The sequence below is a fragment of the Lontra canadensis genome, unplaced genomic scaffold (assembly GCF_010015895.1).
Source record: "Lontra canadensis isolate GAN:19392208 unplaced genomic scaffold, GSC_riverotter_1.0 scaffold159, whole genome shotgun sequence".
Taxonomy (NCBI): domain Eukaryota; kingdom Metazoa; phylum Chordata; class Mammalia; order Carnivora; family Mustelidae; genus Lontra; species Lontra canadensis.
The window spans coordinates 505,425-522,826 of NW_022631153.1; the positions used below are offsets into that span (position 1 = coordinate 505,425).

Sequence of the window (17,402 nt, forward strand, 5' to 3'; positions counted from 1 at the left end):
CCGTTACAGTGCGGTAGACTGTTAGCACTGTGAGACATGCAGCATAGGGCAAGGGTCTGACTGTTGCAGGTGAGAAGGAGACCCCTCGTTCAAGCTGAGATCGAAGGAAGTTTGTGTGTGTGCATTTATCCCATGAATATGTGACAGTTAAGTTACAAAAGAAAATAGTGCTTCGCGGTGACTCAGTACTGAAGGATGATACGCAGTTTGGTACCCTCGCATGTGTTAATAGATATTGTGGCCCAGTGCAACACTACAGTAATTATTGCTGGTGCTAATGTTGTTTTAAATCTTGTGGCTTATCCCTTCAGGAATGCTGCTGAAAATTCTATTCTGATGAACATCAAAGACACGAAGGTTGGAATGACAGCTTTATATAGTTCCTTCCTCTGGGGTTCTACATTAAGTGCCAAATAATTTGCATAGACCTAGAAATATTGGTTTATTTTTTAAATGTGTTATATGTGCTTTGTAATATGTACCCTGGTCAGATAGTACTTGACACGTAGCCACGAGCCAGGGAAGTTTCGAAGGTTGTCTGTTTCCTTGGAGAAGCAAATAAGAAGCATTCATTTTTCTACTTAATCAGACAGCCAGTGTTTGGTAATGAGAAGAAAGCACTCTTCGGTATTGTCCTCTGTGATAATTCTGAGTATACCAGATAATGAGATCGATCTAATGACGCTGAAAAATATACTACAAAATTTTTTTCCATCTTATCATATACATATTTTTAAATGCTAAAATAAGCAAAATACAAATAGCATTTTTGTTTACTACCCATGAGGAAATATGTACATACAAGTATAAGAGAGATGATTGTATAATCATTAAGGCCCTTCCGATTCTAAAACTTTGGTTCTAATGAGGGAAATGTTTCCAGGATCTAAAACCCCTGTTTGATCTTGTCCCTCACAGTGGACAGCCATCAAGTGGGAACCATGTAGAACTTTGCTGGGATGTAGGGTTCACTGCAGACTTGCATGGTTCAGAGGAGTTGGTCATGCCTGCCAGGCACAAGCCAAAGAAGGGTATCTGGAATTGGAAAAATAGGCAGTTGGTCTTGGAAAGCTCCAGGCACTGTAGGTATTGGAGTGGATTGTGGCCATGTGTGGAAGAGGGAGGACCCAGACAGTTCTGTCTAATGGGATGAATAAAGTTATCTGCCCTGAAACCTGCACAGCTTGCTGGCAGCGGGAATCTCTTCTATTTTAATTTGAGACAGGGGGATTATAGGATTCCATTGAGTAAGCTTTGAAATGAGGACACTAAGATCAAGAGACCAACCCTGAGATCAGATTTCCTTATTTAACTGCACTGCCTAGTACAGTCAATGATTCAGGAATTGCCCTTCCCTTTGCCAAGGGAAAAGTGGCAGTGAGTTTTTGCGGGCCATACTCATGAGACACAATTTTTATCTCCCATTCAAAGCTGATATATCGAAAGACCTATACATTCTTAATGATTTAGGTTTATGTTCCGCAGCTTTCAGTTGGAGAAGTTGGATTTTACACTGTCTGTTTCTGTAGAGTAGAGCTTCTTAGATGTTTGGAATGATTTGGTCAAGTTGCTAAAAAAATGTTATTGAGAGAGAAAAATACTTCTAACTTGGAAGATTTGGGTAAGTGTAAGAGCCTCAGATTACGATTTCAGAACGGATGAATGTTCCATCTCTCTTCATTGCCAGTTTCTACAAGTGTGAGATGTACCTTAGGAGTGTGTATACTGCACAGTGCTGACCTCAAGAATGATCTTTCTTTCCCTCTACTGCTGAGGAGGGAGGTCAGCAAACCGCTGGCCCGTCTCCTACCAATCTTTCCTGTATCCGCAACTCCCTCGTGTCCCAGGAACCCAAAGCTCTGTTCCCTCCCCAGTTACTGAAGTTAGAGCTCAGAAAGCCCAGCTCTACGTACTGCCCTGAAATATGGCCAGATATATATATTTTTAAGATTTATCAATTTAAGAGAGAGAAAGAGCGAGAGCGAGATCGAGAGAGAGAGAGAGAGAGCACCAGCGTGGTAGTAGGGGAGGGGCAGGAGAAGGAGAAGGAGTCAGAGAATCTCAAGCCCACGCCCAGCTGAGCACAGAGTCCAACTTAGGGCTGGACCCAGGGACCCTGAGATCATGACCTGAGCCAAAATCAAGAGTTGGGCATATAACGGCCTAAGCCAGCCAGGTGCCCCAATATGACCAAATATTTTAATAATTTGTGTCCAAAGTTTGTAAAATGAACTGTTTCTAGGTTATGTTTCATTTAGTTCCTGGAGGAGATGTGACAAAGAGGACATTTTAAACCCTGCTCGCCAGTGTATCCTGAATCAGAAGTCACGGGGGTAGTGTGGTATTAAACAGGCCAGGAGGGCTTGAGAGCAGCAAAGAAGGGATGGCTGCCTGGACAGAGAAGCCCATGGGGTGCAGGCAGAGCCTGGGAGGCCATGTGGAATTCTTGAAAGAATTTTGGAGTCAGGCAGACTTATATTTAGATCCTAGCTCCATATGTTATGACTTGAGTAACATTAGAATAGTTACTTTACCTCTGTAAGACTGTCTTCCTAACTTTTAAAATTATAATAATACCTCCCTTACAGATTGCTGTAAGGTTTCAACAAGAGAAACATGGAAAAAATTTTAGCACAATCTCCGACCTATAGTAAGCATGCAAGAAGCTATGAAACTATCCCTTCCTTTAGTTTTTTCTCATCCCCTGACATCTGACTCTTGCCCCACCCCCAGCCCTGCGGATGCCCTCTCACCCGCACCAGTCTTCACCCTGCTCAAGCTCCAGTCTTATTCTGGAGAGCATTATGGGCTGTACTGTGTCTCCCCCAAATCCATAGCTTGAAATCTTCACCTGTGGGACTTCAGAATGTGACTGAGTTGGAGAAAGAGTCTTTAAAGAAATATTTAAGTAAGATAATGAAGTTAATTAGGGTGGGTCCTTATCTACATTGACTGGTGTTCTTGTAGAGGGAGGAAATTTGGATGTAGACAGATGTGTTCAGACATAAAAAGATGTGAAATACAGGGAGAAGACGGTCATCCACAAGCCGGAGAAAGAGGCCTATGAAGGGATCCATGCTTCCAACACCTTGACTGTGGACTTCTAGTCTCCAGAACTGAGAAACAAGCTGTCTGGTGTTGAAGGCACTCAGTGTGGTGCTTTCCCAAGCCGACTGATCCAGGGGCTCATGGCCGAAAACAGGTGTGAATGCCTGCTGAGGAGAGGAGAGGAGAGGAGTATGGATGTTGCAAACTCAAAAGCCTTGCCTTCACAGAATAGCTAATTTGTGTAACACTGTTAATTTATAATGTTGCAATATTGTTTCAGGTGGGTTATGCATCAGAAAAACTTTCCTTGGCCAGTAGGGAGGTCCGAGTGCCCAGATGACAAATGCCTTGCATAATCTTTTGGACCATAACCTAGTCTTATATAAGAGACTTCCTGTATCTTGGTTACAATTGTCTGACTTACTGTGGTTCATTTTTGTCTTTGAGGTTGCATTGTGCCATTCTTCAGGAAAAGTTCTCCAGGGACTCCTCAACCATCTTGCATGGTTGTTTGTTAATTTCTAACACATAGTTTAGCTCAGTATAGTTTGTTAGATATAAATTCTGGGTTGGAAGCAAGAGGAATGCATGAAAGCACCTGGGAAGTCTGACTTTTCCCCACAATGACACAGCTCCTCATGCCGAGAATCTGGTACATGCCAGGCTCTATCAGAACCTTGACCGGCCATGGGGAGGTGGGGAGAAATTAAAAGGAAAGGAGCTCTGGAAGGGGTAGGGAAAGAAAATATAGTTAAAAAAGAAATCACTTGTTTAGTTTTTCTCATATTAATTGCCCACATTGTAATTCACCTGAATTTTTCTTTTTTTGCTTATTCACACTCAAAAGTCTTCTAACAGTTTATTCTCCCCAACTTTGCATTGCACTCTCCAGAAAACTGTAGCATTCCTGCAAGCTAAAAATGCACCATATACTGCTTTCTCCCGATTGTTTATAACACAGTTAACACCAAACTTTGGGGAACTCCTAACACTTTCCTCTTTTGTCATATTTATGTTCCGTATTCAGTGAACATTTATTGAGCCCCTAATATTTAGTGCCAGGTTCTATTTTTTACTTCCCTTAACTAGTTTGATTAACTACAGCCCAATGGGATAAATATTGTGATAAGGCTCAGAGAGGCTAAGTAACTTGGCCAAGAAAAAACCTCAATCCCAGCAGAGCCAGTATATTCAAACTTCAGGGAGGGACACAGAAAAGAAACAAATGAAAATAATTGCAGATCTTGCTAAGTGCTAAGAAAGAAACAGTATATCATAATGATAGCAGGGGCAGACTGGACCTGAGAGCCTCTGTGCAAAACTGACATTGAAATTGCAGCTTGAATGATGATAAGGAGCTAGCCAAGAATGGAGCTGGGGAAGAGCTTTTCAGACAGCATAAAGACACTGAGGTTTTGTTGTTCTAGAAACAGAAGGCCAGCCTCTTTGCAGCTTAGGGAGCAAAAGGATGAGTGATGAGAAGTGATCTTGGAGAGGTAAGTAGGAGCCAGATCATGTTTGACCCTGGAGACCTAAGTAAAGAGATTGGACTTTAATTTAAATTCAGTGCAAACCCATGGGAAGGGGTTTTTTTTTTTGTTTATTTGTTTTTGGTTTTTTGCGTTGGTTTTTTTTTTTTTTGTTTTGGGTTTTATTTTGTTTTGTTTTGTGGTTGTTGTTGTTGTGTGTGTGTGTGTGTGTGTGTGTGTGTGTGATGATGCTATTGGTTTAAATTTTAAAAGAGATCATGGCTTTCTTATTATAAAATGACTTTTTAAGGATCCAGTTTTATGACGATCCATTGAGGAACGTAGCCTGCCTGGCATGATGTTTATCGTTAGGGCTATTGGGATGTTAGTCTGGATTCCAGTTGGAAGCCATGTGTTGGGAAGTTTTTTATTATGAAGCCCTACCCTTACTCTGTGTTTCTGTTCAGAAACTACCATTCTGTCCTTGACCAAACTACTCCTGTAAACCCACTGATAAGTTGGAAAGTGACTTTTGTCCTTGGTTTGTAAAAGTCAATGATTTTTCATAATACATCAGAGTAGCACTGAGGATAATTTTAGAGCCAGAGGAACTGTCAAGATAAAGTACACATTTTTGTTTAAACAATAAAATTAAAGTATAGAACAGCTGAATGTCATGATCAAGGTCACACATATTGGGAGGATTGGACCAGAGTCCAGATCTCCCTACCACCCAGTTAAATGCAAGTGCAGAGGATCTAGACAGGGGACAATGTTAGCACGTTCATGAAGCAAGAGAGCCTGGGGTCACCTGTGTGGCTCGGTTGGTGAAGCATCTGACTCTTGGTTTGGGCTCAGGTCATGATCTCAGGGTCATGGGATGGAGCCTCAAATCAGGTCTCAAGTTCAGCAGGGAGTCTACTTGAAAATTCTCTCCCTCTGCTCCTCCCCCAGCCCCAGTATGCGCTCTCTCTCTCTCTCTCTCTCTCTCTTTCTCAAATAACTAATAAATCTTAAAAAAAAAAAAAAAAGAAAGAAACAAAGCAGCCTGGAGTGGTTGAAGCATATTGACAGGAAGGGGAGTGTCCTGAGATGAGGTTAGTGAGGAAGGGAGGGACTACAGTTGTCAATAAAATTACAATGACATATGAGAATAATGAAGGAAAACAGTTTGATATAGATATAAAAATATAAGTAGATCTGTGATAAGGAAAGTTAATTAAAAATATTTCTTAGGAGGAAAAGAATACACTTGGGATTCAACTGGAAATATTGATCTGAGTAGTATATTTTCTTGAGTCTGTCATTGAAATGGTCTCGCAGCAGAGTCACTAGTATTCACGGGAATGACTTGTCATGTACCTCCTACCACCCAAATTTTGATCTGTAATACCTGAAAAATGAGCCACAGCTTCCCAGAAAGTAGCTAAAGGACAAAGGATCCTACTTCAAGGTGGTCCCATTGGCCAATTTAGTCAGAGAATTCCCTGTCAATTGACAAACTGTTTCAAAAAGAGCATCATTGCAAATGGCAAGATTTCGTTTCTTTTGATGGCTGCATAGTATTCCATCCATTTGCGACAACATGGATGAACTAGAGGGTATCATGCTTAGCGAAATAAGTCAATCGGAGAAAGACAACTACCATATGATCTCCCTGATATGAGGGAGAGGAGATGCAACATGGTGGGTTTGGGGGGGTAGGAGAAGAGTAAATGAAACAAGATGGGATTGGGAGGGAGACAAACCATAAGTGACTCTTAATCTCACAAAACAAACTGAGGGTTGCTGGGGGTTGGGGGAGGGAGAGGGGGGTGGGGTTATGGGCATTGGGGAGGGTATGTGCTATGGTGAGTGCTGTAAAGTGTGTAAACCTGGCGATTCACAGACCTGTACCCCTGGGGATAAAAATACATTATATGTTTATTAAAAAATTAAAAAAATTTAAAAAATTAACACACACACAAAAAAGAGCATCATTAATTCTGTTAGAGTAATTGAGTATGGAGAATGAGAGGTAAAGGTGGTCTTTGGTGACCTTAAGGGGAGAGATACCAGTAGGATCAGGGGTGAAAGTCCAGCTAGAGTTGGTTGAGTGGAGTAAGAGGAAGCTGGAGAAGGTAGAGACAGTGCATTTGGAAGATTGTTAAAATCAGTTTTCCTGTGAAAAGGCCAGAAAAGTGGGATAGGAGCCAGACACGAGGTCAAAGGAGAGACTTTGTTAGATGGGAGATACTAAAGCATATTTGTTCTGCTACTACTATTTTTGTTTTAATTTTATGACTTTGAGCTGCTTCAGTTGCTTAATTAAGAATGCCTTAATAGGGGCGCCTGGGTGGCTCAGTGGTTAAAGCCTCTGCCTTCAGCTCAGGTCATGATCTCAGGGTCCTGGGATCGAGTTCCGCATCGGGCTCTCTGCTCAGCAGGGAGCCTGCCTCCTCCTCCTGTCTCTCTCTGCCTGCCTCTCTGCCTACTTGTGATCTGTCTGTCAAATAAAAAAAAAAAAGAAAGAAAGAAAAAAAAAAAGAATGCCTTAATAACCATGTTCTTGTTTTTTGTTCATTTTAACTTCGAATTAAGATGATCTCTTAAGCTTTAAGCTTTTTGAGCAGAGGGATGAAATACTATTTGCTATATTATCCTCAATAATATAAGCATAGTGTAGTTTTTAAAAAAATATTTTATTTATTCATTTTGTCAGAGAGAGAGAGATCACAAGTAGGCAGAGCAGCAGGCAGAGAGAGGGAGAAGTGGGATTCCCACTGAGCAGAGAGCCCGATGCAGGGCTCCATCCCAGGATCCCAAGATCATGACCTGAGCTGAAGGCAGAGGCTTAACCCACTGAGCCACCCAGGAGCCCCAGCATAGTGTAGTTAGTGATTGTTTTTCAGTAAATGAATTAAAGATAAGCCGAAAACAAAACAAAACAAAACAAAAACCAGACGTTGGCTATAAAGTTGTCCTTACAATTCATTCATTAGAACCAAATTTCTATTCTTGGCATTCTTCATCATCAGACTGCATATATGGAGCTGAGATGCATCTGTGTCAAACTGAATTTGGAAATAGTGTTGTGGATTTATATAGAAAAGTTATTGTGTATATGCAGTGTAGGTAAGTTATTCCTCTGAAAAAAGAGAGTTTGAATTTAAAGGCAAGAAAAAAGAAAATTCAGATTAAGAAATAGAAGGATCACAGCAAACACATTTGCAATGAAAGTACCTAAAAACCACATTGTTCTAGCAACAATTACATAAGTGTTCTTTGCTAATTTAAGGGGGGAAAGTACTTTTTTTCCTACTATGAGGGCGTATTTTAGTATCTGAAGTTTTGGATTTTGGATGTACTCATGACTCAAAGTTGAACAAGATTTAAGGTACCAGCAGTTTGGTGGACTGCTTTTTATCAACAGATAACATTTTTGACAACCAACTCTTAATGTATAATCACCAAAGCCAAATTTTAAAAAATCAGTCCTAAAAATATAAGACTAGAATGATCTTTGAGATGACCCCCTGCTTTAAAATCAAGATTTAATTTAAATCAATAAGACTAAATCTGCTCTAATATTTTTAGAGCTGTTTTTAGAGAATAGATTTGATAGCATCCTAAACAATCATACTGGTGTATAAATAAACTTAATTTGGGTGGGATTATTGGTAGCCAGGTGTTTAGAGTATGATAAGTGATTTTATTATCTAGCAGATGCATAAGGATGTACTGTAGTTAAGTTGCTAGCTGTAGTTCTGATTGATTGACTTATAATAAGTTATAAGTATATAATAAATAGTAAGTAACCTTCTCTTGAGAACTGATGTAAGAGATGAACACATATCTTCTTAGTAGATTTCCAGAGCAAAAAACTCAATTTTAAATTCAGGGTTTGATTACGAATTTTGTTTCAACCTGAGTAGGCTGTGGTGGCAAGTTGTTTTGTTTAGTCTCAGTCTAGATGTTGCTGAGAAGGTATTTTTTAGATGTGATTAATATTTAAACCAACAGACACTGAATAAAGGAAATTACCTTCCACAGTGTGGGCCAACTTCATTCAATCATTTGAAGACCTTAAGAGAAAAGATTGAGGTCCCCTGAAGAAATTAATTTATTTTTCTCTCTCTCTTACTTCGAGAGGGGCGGGGGGCAGGACACAAGCCATGGGAATGGCAGGCAGAGGGAGAAGCAGGCTCCCTGCTGAGCAAGGAGCCTGATGCAGGCCTCCATCCTGGGACCCTGGGATCAGGACCAGAGCGAAGGCAGAGGCTTAACTGACCGAGCCACCCAGGCGTCCCTGAAGAAAGAATTTCTGCCTTGAGGCTGCCTTGGACCCAGAATTGCAACATTTACTCTTTACTGGCTTTTCAGTTTGCTAGTCTGCTTTGCAGATTTCAGACTTGTCATCCCCTACAATCCTGTAAGCCAATTCCTTAAAATCAATCACTCCCTGCCCCTTCTCTCTCTCTTTCTCTGTGTGTGTGTGTGTGTGTGTGTGTGTGTGTGTGTGTATGTATGTGTGTGTTGGTTCTGTTTCTCTGGAGAACTCTGACTAGTATACAGAGGTTGGAAGACTTTTTCTATAGAGAAACAGATGTTAAATCTTTTAGGCAAGACAGACCAAACTGTCCCTGTCACACATACCCAACTCTGCCACTGTAACACAAAAATAGCCATGTAAATGAATGGGTGGGTCTGTGTTCCAGTAAAAACTTATTTACAGAAATAGGTGGCTGGCTGTATTTGGAACAGGACTGTAGGTTACTGACCCGTGTATTTAAATGATTGCCTGATAATTCATGTCAAAGAGATAAGGGAGGGTATGTGTCTCTCTATGTATAATAATTTACTATCCCCACTTTCTCTCTTCCTTTATATACATGTACACACACAGACACACACACACACACACACACACACACACACATATACATACTTTTAAGGATGTTTATTCAAGTGAGGTTTGAATCAAGAAGCAGTTTTCATCCTTTGTACATTAGGCGTTATTACTTTGGCTGATAGTCTCAATCTTCAACTTGGGTTTTACATGTTTTATCTTTACCCTTTTTTTTAAGATTTTATTTATTTATTTCAGAGAGGGTCCGTGTATATGAAGCAGGAGAGGAGGGGCAGAGGGACAAGCTGACTCCCAACTGAGTTTGGACCTGGATGAAGGGCTCCATCCCAGGACCCTCAGGTCATGACCTGAGCCACCCAGGTGCTCCCCCTCCCCAAGAATTTCTTAAATACTGCAACAAAAAGTCACTCTTGTCGATTCTGAACTAATAACTGACTAGTCAGCCTTTTCTCTGTTGCCGCATTCCGTTTCTTAAAGGAACAAGTAATGAGAGAGGAGATTGATAGGTGGACAGGGGAGCTGGAAAACACAACTGGCAACCCAGTCTACCAGCTTTGCAGTGTCCATGATGGTTCCAGATTCCAATATGTAATCCTTAAAGGCCATCATTTTGCTCTCGGCAAACAGGAACATTGTTGACGAGGCGGGTAATAATTTACTGTCCCCACTTTCTCTCTTCCTATACACTGTAAGTGCCAGGAAAGTATTGTGATTCCTTAGGATCTTTCAACAAATCAGTCTTTGTTGCCTACTTGTACAACAGTTAGTTGGAGAAGAGTTTTAAGTTCTCAGGAATATTGGAAAGTTAGAAATCTCAAAAGCAAAATAATATCACTACTGGCCACAGGGCAGAAAGAAGTTAGGCTGATCCAAGATAAAATTAGACAAATACACTTTTGAAGTAAAAATTAAAATTGTACCCCACAATGTTAATATGTATGTATTTACCATATTATCGTTTCATTTATCATATCACCATCTGTGTCTGTCCCATCATGGGTATTAGAAATGTTAAAAGAAATTGAGAGCCTAGGAAGCACTGAAAGGAGCCACATCAAGTTTGATAAGTGATCTGGACATCATATATTACTTGGACTAAAAGAGACTATTTAAGGGAGATACAAATAACTTTATGTAAAACTCTGTCATTTAGATTTTCTGTTTATTGCTACAGATTGGAAGCCTAGATACCATAGGTAGAAGCCACGAAGAGGCTAATTTCAGGAACCTATAATCCTATAATAATTCTTTAGAGCAATCCAATACTGGAATGGACAGTACCACAACCCACAGGCTTCTGTTGCTTCTAGAAATGCCTAAACTGACATTCAGAAGCTCTCTTAGGAAGGAGGTATGTTGGATCAGGTAATCTTAAAATATCTTTCACAACATTACCCTCCGGATCCAGTGTTTCTTAAGGCAATTAAATCATATCCCAGGCAATACCAAATCTCTGCTCACTACAGCTTCCAACTTTGAGATAGGCCAAAACTTCCAAAAAAGACTTTAGTCCACATGGAGGAAGACCAAATGGGAAATAGAACAAGTATATAGTATAGAATTCCTTAGTACGGTTTCTTGTCCCAGCTTCTTTCAGCTACGTAGCCCCTAATCTCGAGTCCTCTAATCTCGTGTCCTCATCTACCTTGGGATGTTTACAACAGCCCTGAAGGGATGGCACTTTCTCAGGCACATTGCCTGCCTCTCTCATTGTACTGTAGGGAGCTACTCATCATTGGGCATAAGAAGTTATACCTAGAGAAATTTGGCAAGAAGAGTATGTTCCATGGACACAACATTTCGTTCTTTCTAGAGTGTTAATTAGGCAGTTGCCAACTTATAAAGAGCAATAAATGTCTCTGGAATTGTAGTGACCTGGAGAGTACTACTTTCCTCTGATCCTTGAGTTGGAAGGAAGAATAAGACACCATCGATATAGAATGAGGACCCACAAGGAGCACGCCTGATGGGTTTTGTTTTCTGTGTGGTGTTCAGGGCTGAAATGCCAGCAAAGCCCTGGCTGATTGCAAGCACCAGCCTTCCCTCTTCACCCTCTCTCCCACAGTGCTCACCTCTCCTCTAAATAAAGTTGAACAAATATTTCAAGAATGTTGGTTTGAAGGGGAGCCAAATTATTAACCTATGTAGCCCTACATCTCTTTCAGGCCATGTGTTTGCCATAAGTGTCATAATCTATTATCTCTTTTTTTCTGTTTATTTCTATAGTGTCCATGGAAAATGTTGGGGAACAAGGTAGGCTATGTTTTATTATTGTTTTGTATATAAAATTTTAAAGAGAGTTCTTAAAAATAGTATTCATTTAGATTTGGTTGGAATTAATAAATTATACTTGGAGAATGTACAGTCAAGATGGGGTTAAAGACTTCTCTCAGTCTCCAGACTGAATTCTGTCAGACGCTTGGCAAAGACCTCTCCCTTGAAATGGTAGCCATGGTGCCAAAAATTCTTGTGGCTTTGAGATATAGGAATATCAACAATTTCCTGTTTCAGCTCAGAGTGTTACCCCATACCTGAGTCATCCATAGTGTTCATGGAAAATGTCATTAGCTCTAGTCATTTCACACTGATTTAAGTGCCTTAATGGACAATTGAATTTTTAAATGATTCTGTAAGTATCATCATTCTTTAAAAAGAAGATAAATGAAAAATGAAGAGTATTATCATTTTTTAAAAAATTGCCACACAGTTTTAAAATACGAAACGTGCTGTATTTTAAATTAGCATGTTTTATTCAACTGTGTCTTACAGAGTTAATTTATATATTAATGTATTATTCAGAAATGATCATCACTGTATACAAAATTAATATTTTATATTTGCATAGTACAGCATTTCACCATACAAAAAAGCCATACAAAGTATGTTTGTATACATTGCCTGAAAAAAGTATGCTTTTCTTAACAATTGTTCCATGTGATAAACAAGACACTTGAACTCCTGTTGGAGGAAATCCTTTTTGTCCAAATGGTCTCTGTTTAATTATGTAGTCATTAAACAGTCAGGGCCAACACATTTGACTACAGCTAAGCAAAATTAGCAAACAGCTTCTCAAATAGGAACTGCCTTTGGTATCCTTTGTCACCCAAGTAAAGTTCTTAAAACCTGAATGTTTTAACATTTATTTGTTTAATTCTGTGTTTATTACTTAAAGTTGAAGGCATAGCTGCCTTACTTTTATAATTTAGGAAAGGTCCCTATAGCCATTTGGCCAATAGATGGGCCTGTCTAGAGATGAGAGCTTTCCTTTCATGGGACATTAAATAACTAAATTATTAAAGAATTTGGTTAACTTAGAACAACTAGATCTTTGTGAATACCATGGTTTCAATTTGTATTTGCACATTATAATGATAATATGTTCTTCTCATTTTAGTTGTGTGCCTGATTGCTTATCATCTACTTTTTGCAATGTTTGTCTGGTCATACTGGAAAACTATCTTTACATTACCAATGAATCCTTCAAAAGAAGTAAGTTAAAATATTAATAATGTTACCCTAAAGTTAGAAATCAATAACACTGATGTCTGAAGAATGGATTTTATGTCTTTTTATTAATGTTTCAAGCTTAGTGAGTGTAGTGATTTGTTTATATTAATATGTCTGTTGGTAAATACTTGAATTTTCACTTGGCAAATATTTTTGCACTGTGCGAATATTGTATATCCAATATTAAAACTGTTGTGTGTTCCGTTTCTACTTTAGAGTCTGGCATCAGGGTGGATGGATCGATATACAGACAGAGCTGATGGTAGACATTGCTATATTATAATTATTAGTTATCATACTAATAGTCGATTAGTTGGCTGTCAACCACCAGAAACAACAGCAATAAAATAACAATGTTACTAATCTTCTCTTACATTCAAAGTCTGTAGCTAGTCCACAGCTTATTGTTCTGATATGTGTAGCCTCCATTTCCAACATCACCTCTTGGCCTAAGATGGATGCTCCAGTTCCAGCCATCATGTCTACCTTCCAGACAGCAGGTCAGAGAAAGTAGGATAGAGGAGTGGAAGTAAATGTCCTTCCTTTTAAGGATGCTTTCTGGAAGTTGCTAATGCCATTAACTTACGTTAGAACTTACTTTCTACTTACTTTAGAACTTAGTTATATAGCCACATTCTTTATGCAGAAGGTTGGGAATGTAGTCTTTATTCTCAGTGGCCGTGTTTACCACATTAACCCTGTCAGAAGGAAATTGTGGATATTGGGGAGGGGGGGAATAGCATTCTCAGCTACAGAAGGTTTTGAGTAGAGTGATATGGTCAAATTTGCACTTTGAAAAGATCATTCTAAGTATTTGTTTCTGAGTCTTTCACCTTGTTAAACATTCTTGGAGCAAAGGACTGTGTCTTACTCATTTCTTAGTCCACTACATGTTTGTTGAATTGAAATAAACTTTATTCCAGTAATAATGGTAGAGATTTAGTTGGCCAAGTTAAAAAAAAAAGAAAGAAAGAAAAAAGAAAGGTCTAGGCATCACTGCGAATTGTTCCCTGAAGTAATCTGTTTAAAATGCAGCTGTGGTCAAAAAGCTCAATAAATATGCCATATGACTTGGGAAAGGATATTAAAAATAAAACCACAGCTATTTGCACAGAATTAGTGGTATGCTTGGCCTAAAATGCTTTACATGTAGCCTTTTTTTCTTCTACTCTCTACTAATTTTTTTTTCCTACCTTTCCCCCACTCCCTCCTGCCATGTTTACGTCTTTCCTGTTATCTCTCTTATCCCCATCCTGATCTTAGTCATAAGTAAGAAGGAGAATGCAGACCCCTTTCATAGGTGATCTCATCCTCATCATCATAGATGATCTCTGTATTGACAATTCCCGAATCTGTTTCCAGCTTTAACCTCTCCTGTTGCAAACTTACGTTATTTCCCTGCCAAACACAGCTCCTTAATCCACTGACACCTCAAATACAACACATCAAAAGCTGAAGTCACCCCCACTCCCTTCCCCAAACCGTGACTCATCTGTTTCTTACACTGGTTAATGCTGCTGCCATCCAGCTCATCCTTCTGGACATTCCAGTCTTTTCGAAGCTTGGCAGCCTTGCCCGGCATTCTCCCACTTTCTTGCCCCTCCTCCAACATCTAAATCTTGCTGATGTTTTTACTTCCTAAGTTTTCTTCTTTGGTTCCAACACCCCCCTCCTTTTTTCCCCTTTCTTTCTTTTTTTTCATACCATTACCATAATTCAGGCTCTCGATCATCTCTTTTGTCTGAGACATTGCAGTCTCCAGTAGGGTTTTACTACTTACAGTCTTACCTATCTTCCCTTCTCAGAGCCCTGCAGAATTTCTCTTTACCAAAGCTAGAGGTCTAAAATCAACTTAAACTTCTCCACTCTACATCTGATAGCTCTTTCAACCAGTTCCCCTATTCTCCATATTTTCAACATTCTCTCCCGTAAGCAAGATCATATCATTCTTTTGCTCAGAACTTTCCTTTGATATGTGAGCTCATTCAGAGTAGAAACACAATTCTCTACCATAGTTTACAAGGCTGCACGTGCCCTGCCCCCACACCGCCTCTTGGACCTTCTTCAGTGCTGCCTCAGTCACACTGGTCTCTTTGCCCATAGGTCGATAGGCATGTTTCTCCTTTGGGGGTCTTGAAACCTGGTATTTTCCCTTGATCTGGAACATTCTTCCTATAGATAACTGTGTGACCAGGTCCCTTCCTTCCTATTTCTATGTCTCTGCTCAAATGATACCTTATCTTTGAGGCTTTCTGTGACCACTCTGTATAAAATGGTAAAATCCTATGCCTGGAATTCCCTATAAACCTTAACCTTGCTTTATTTTTCTCCATGGCATAACATTGGATAACTCATTCCATCTTCACTTTTCATATTATTCCTAGAATGTAAATTCTGCAATGGCATGAACTTTATCTGTTTTGTTCTCTGACCCATTGCTAGTACCTAGAGCAGTATCTGACCCATAAAAGGTACTCGATAAGTATTTGTCAAATGATTGGACATAGAGTAGAAGTTATGTGTACAGATGCAGGTTGGTGTTTGTAGCTTTGACAGAAGTTGAAGTGACTTCTAATTTCTCCCTAAAAGTATATGTGAGATCATTGGCTACGAATGGGAGGGAGGAAGGTTGACTGAAGTTGGGGAGAGCAGACATTGAAATAGTGGTTAAGGTGAGTGGGAAAGTAAAATGTAAAACATGAAAGTAAAATGTAAAACATGTAAAATGCAAAATGTAAAACATTGAGGGAGCAGTTGAGATCGAGGACAGTGATTTATACCTGCAGCAGGTTTTGTCAATGATTTTTCTACCAAAAAAACCCCATATGCTTTATTCCATTCCTACACCTGTGTGAGATAGATACTATTTATTACATTTTACATTTAATACATTTATTACATTTTACATTTATTCAGATAACTGAATGTTAGCTAGTTATCCCAGGGTGTCTAAAGCTAGTGTGTGGTAGAGCTAGCATTCAAAGCGAAGTTGTTCTGACCATCAAGCCTACATTCTTGCCATATACCATGCTCTTAGTATGGAAAATGGACACCCCAGTACGGGGAGGTGGGGGACACGGGGTGCAGCCAGGCCATCAGTTGGAGCATGGAGAAAAAATATCACTTCCATTTATATATTATTTTTTTAGTGTTTCTTTTTTTAAAATTAAGCTACATATATAAGACAGAGACATTTATAGAAATATATATATAATATATATAATTATATATGAAGAATAAAATATGTATAAAGTTTTATATGTGAGATCTCATATATAATAGCTAATAACAAATATATAAATAAATATGCATATCAGTCTCAAATGAGTTTTTTACTGATGGGTTCATGGTCAAAAGAATTTGAAGACCATTATTATGAAAGAGCCCTGACTTGCTGGTTAAGAATCTTGAGTTATTCCATTAATAAAGTGTAAGATCTCACCCTAATCTTTTAATTGGTCAGGAGCCAGAGACCCTCCCACTTGTAAAATGAGGGGTCCTTGACTTAATTGACAATAGAGTGCTCTCAGCTGCTGAAAATCTTAGAAATATGGGACTAAAATAGCAGGAGAAGAGGCTGTATAAGGAAATAATGTTAATATTTTCTCATTACTATTGAGAGAATTCTAAGAAATCTGGAATTCTACGAAATCTAAAATTTACCTTTTTATATAACAGGATTGTAAAATTGCTAATAGTTTTTCAATTTATAAGATTTTTTCCCCTATGAAAGTAAGATAACCATACTAATTTGAAAATGGAGACTAAACAAAAAGAGAAAGGAAAAAAGAAAAACACACCACACTAATATAGGCAGTTTGCATGCAGATTTTCTTTCGAGTTATTTTTCCTGGTTGTATTCAACATGCACATATTCTAGTTTTTTTCCCCACATAATAGCCCATCATTGGTTTATTGCCATTTTTAAAAATGTCATAATATCCTCACTGAAATATGTAAAAATTTATTCTGTCACATCCCAACTTGGAATTTTAGACTGATCCCAACTTTTCGTATTATAAATTTGTGTTAACATGTTTGTACCTGTTTTGTACACACTTTTTACCTATATTTTGGATTATCCCCTTATTATAAATTCTCAAAATTACTAGATCAAGGAAATTGCAGTCACTTGCCAAGTTGTTTGAAAAGAGAATGGTAACAAGTTACAGTGCTAACAGTTTTATTGGAACTTTGGCATCGCATGTTGTCATTAAGAAAGCCACTGGTTGCTGATTTAATGGACAAAAATGTTCTGTGTTTTAATTTGTACATTTTAGATACTGATGAGATTATATGTTCCCTTTTGTGCTATGTGAAAAAGAATGGGGGGTGGGTTGTGGGGGGTAAGGAGGGAAAAAATGAAACAAGATGGGACTGGGAGGGAGACAAACCAGAAGAGACTCTTAATCTCAGGAAACAAACTGAGGGCTGCTGGGGAGGGAGGGATAGGGTGGCTGGGTGAAGGACACTGGGAGGGTATGTGCTATGGTGAGTGCTGTGAATTGTGTTAAGACTGATGATTCACA

At 39.0% G+C, this 17,402-nt stretch overlaps 1 protein-coding gene across 3 annotated transcripts in view; it reads left to right on the forward strand.

The window, feature by feature from the left end:
• The window catches only part of ZDHHC2 (zinc finger DHHC-type palmitoyltransferase 2), a 73,296-nt gene that overhangs the window by 13,157 nt on the left and 42,737 nt on the right, over window positions 1-17,402 (forward strand). For all 3 annotated transcript variants that reach the window (XR_004381185.1, XR_004381186.1, XM_032844954.1), the window contains exons 2-3: window positions 11,593-11,619; window positions 12,761-12,855. Coding sequence is in view for 1 of the 3 variants with exons in the window: in XM_032844954.1 (XP_032700845.1) it covers window positions 11,593-11,619; window positions 12,761-12,855 (122 nt within the window). In the remaining 2 variants the exon portion in view is untranslated. The remainder of the gene's footprint in view (window positions 1-11,592; window positions 11,620-12,760; window positions 12,856-17,402) is intronic.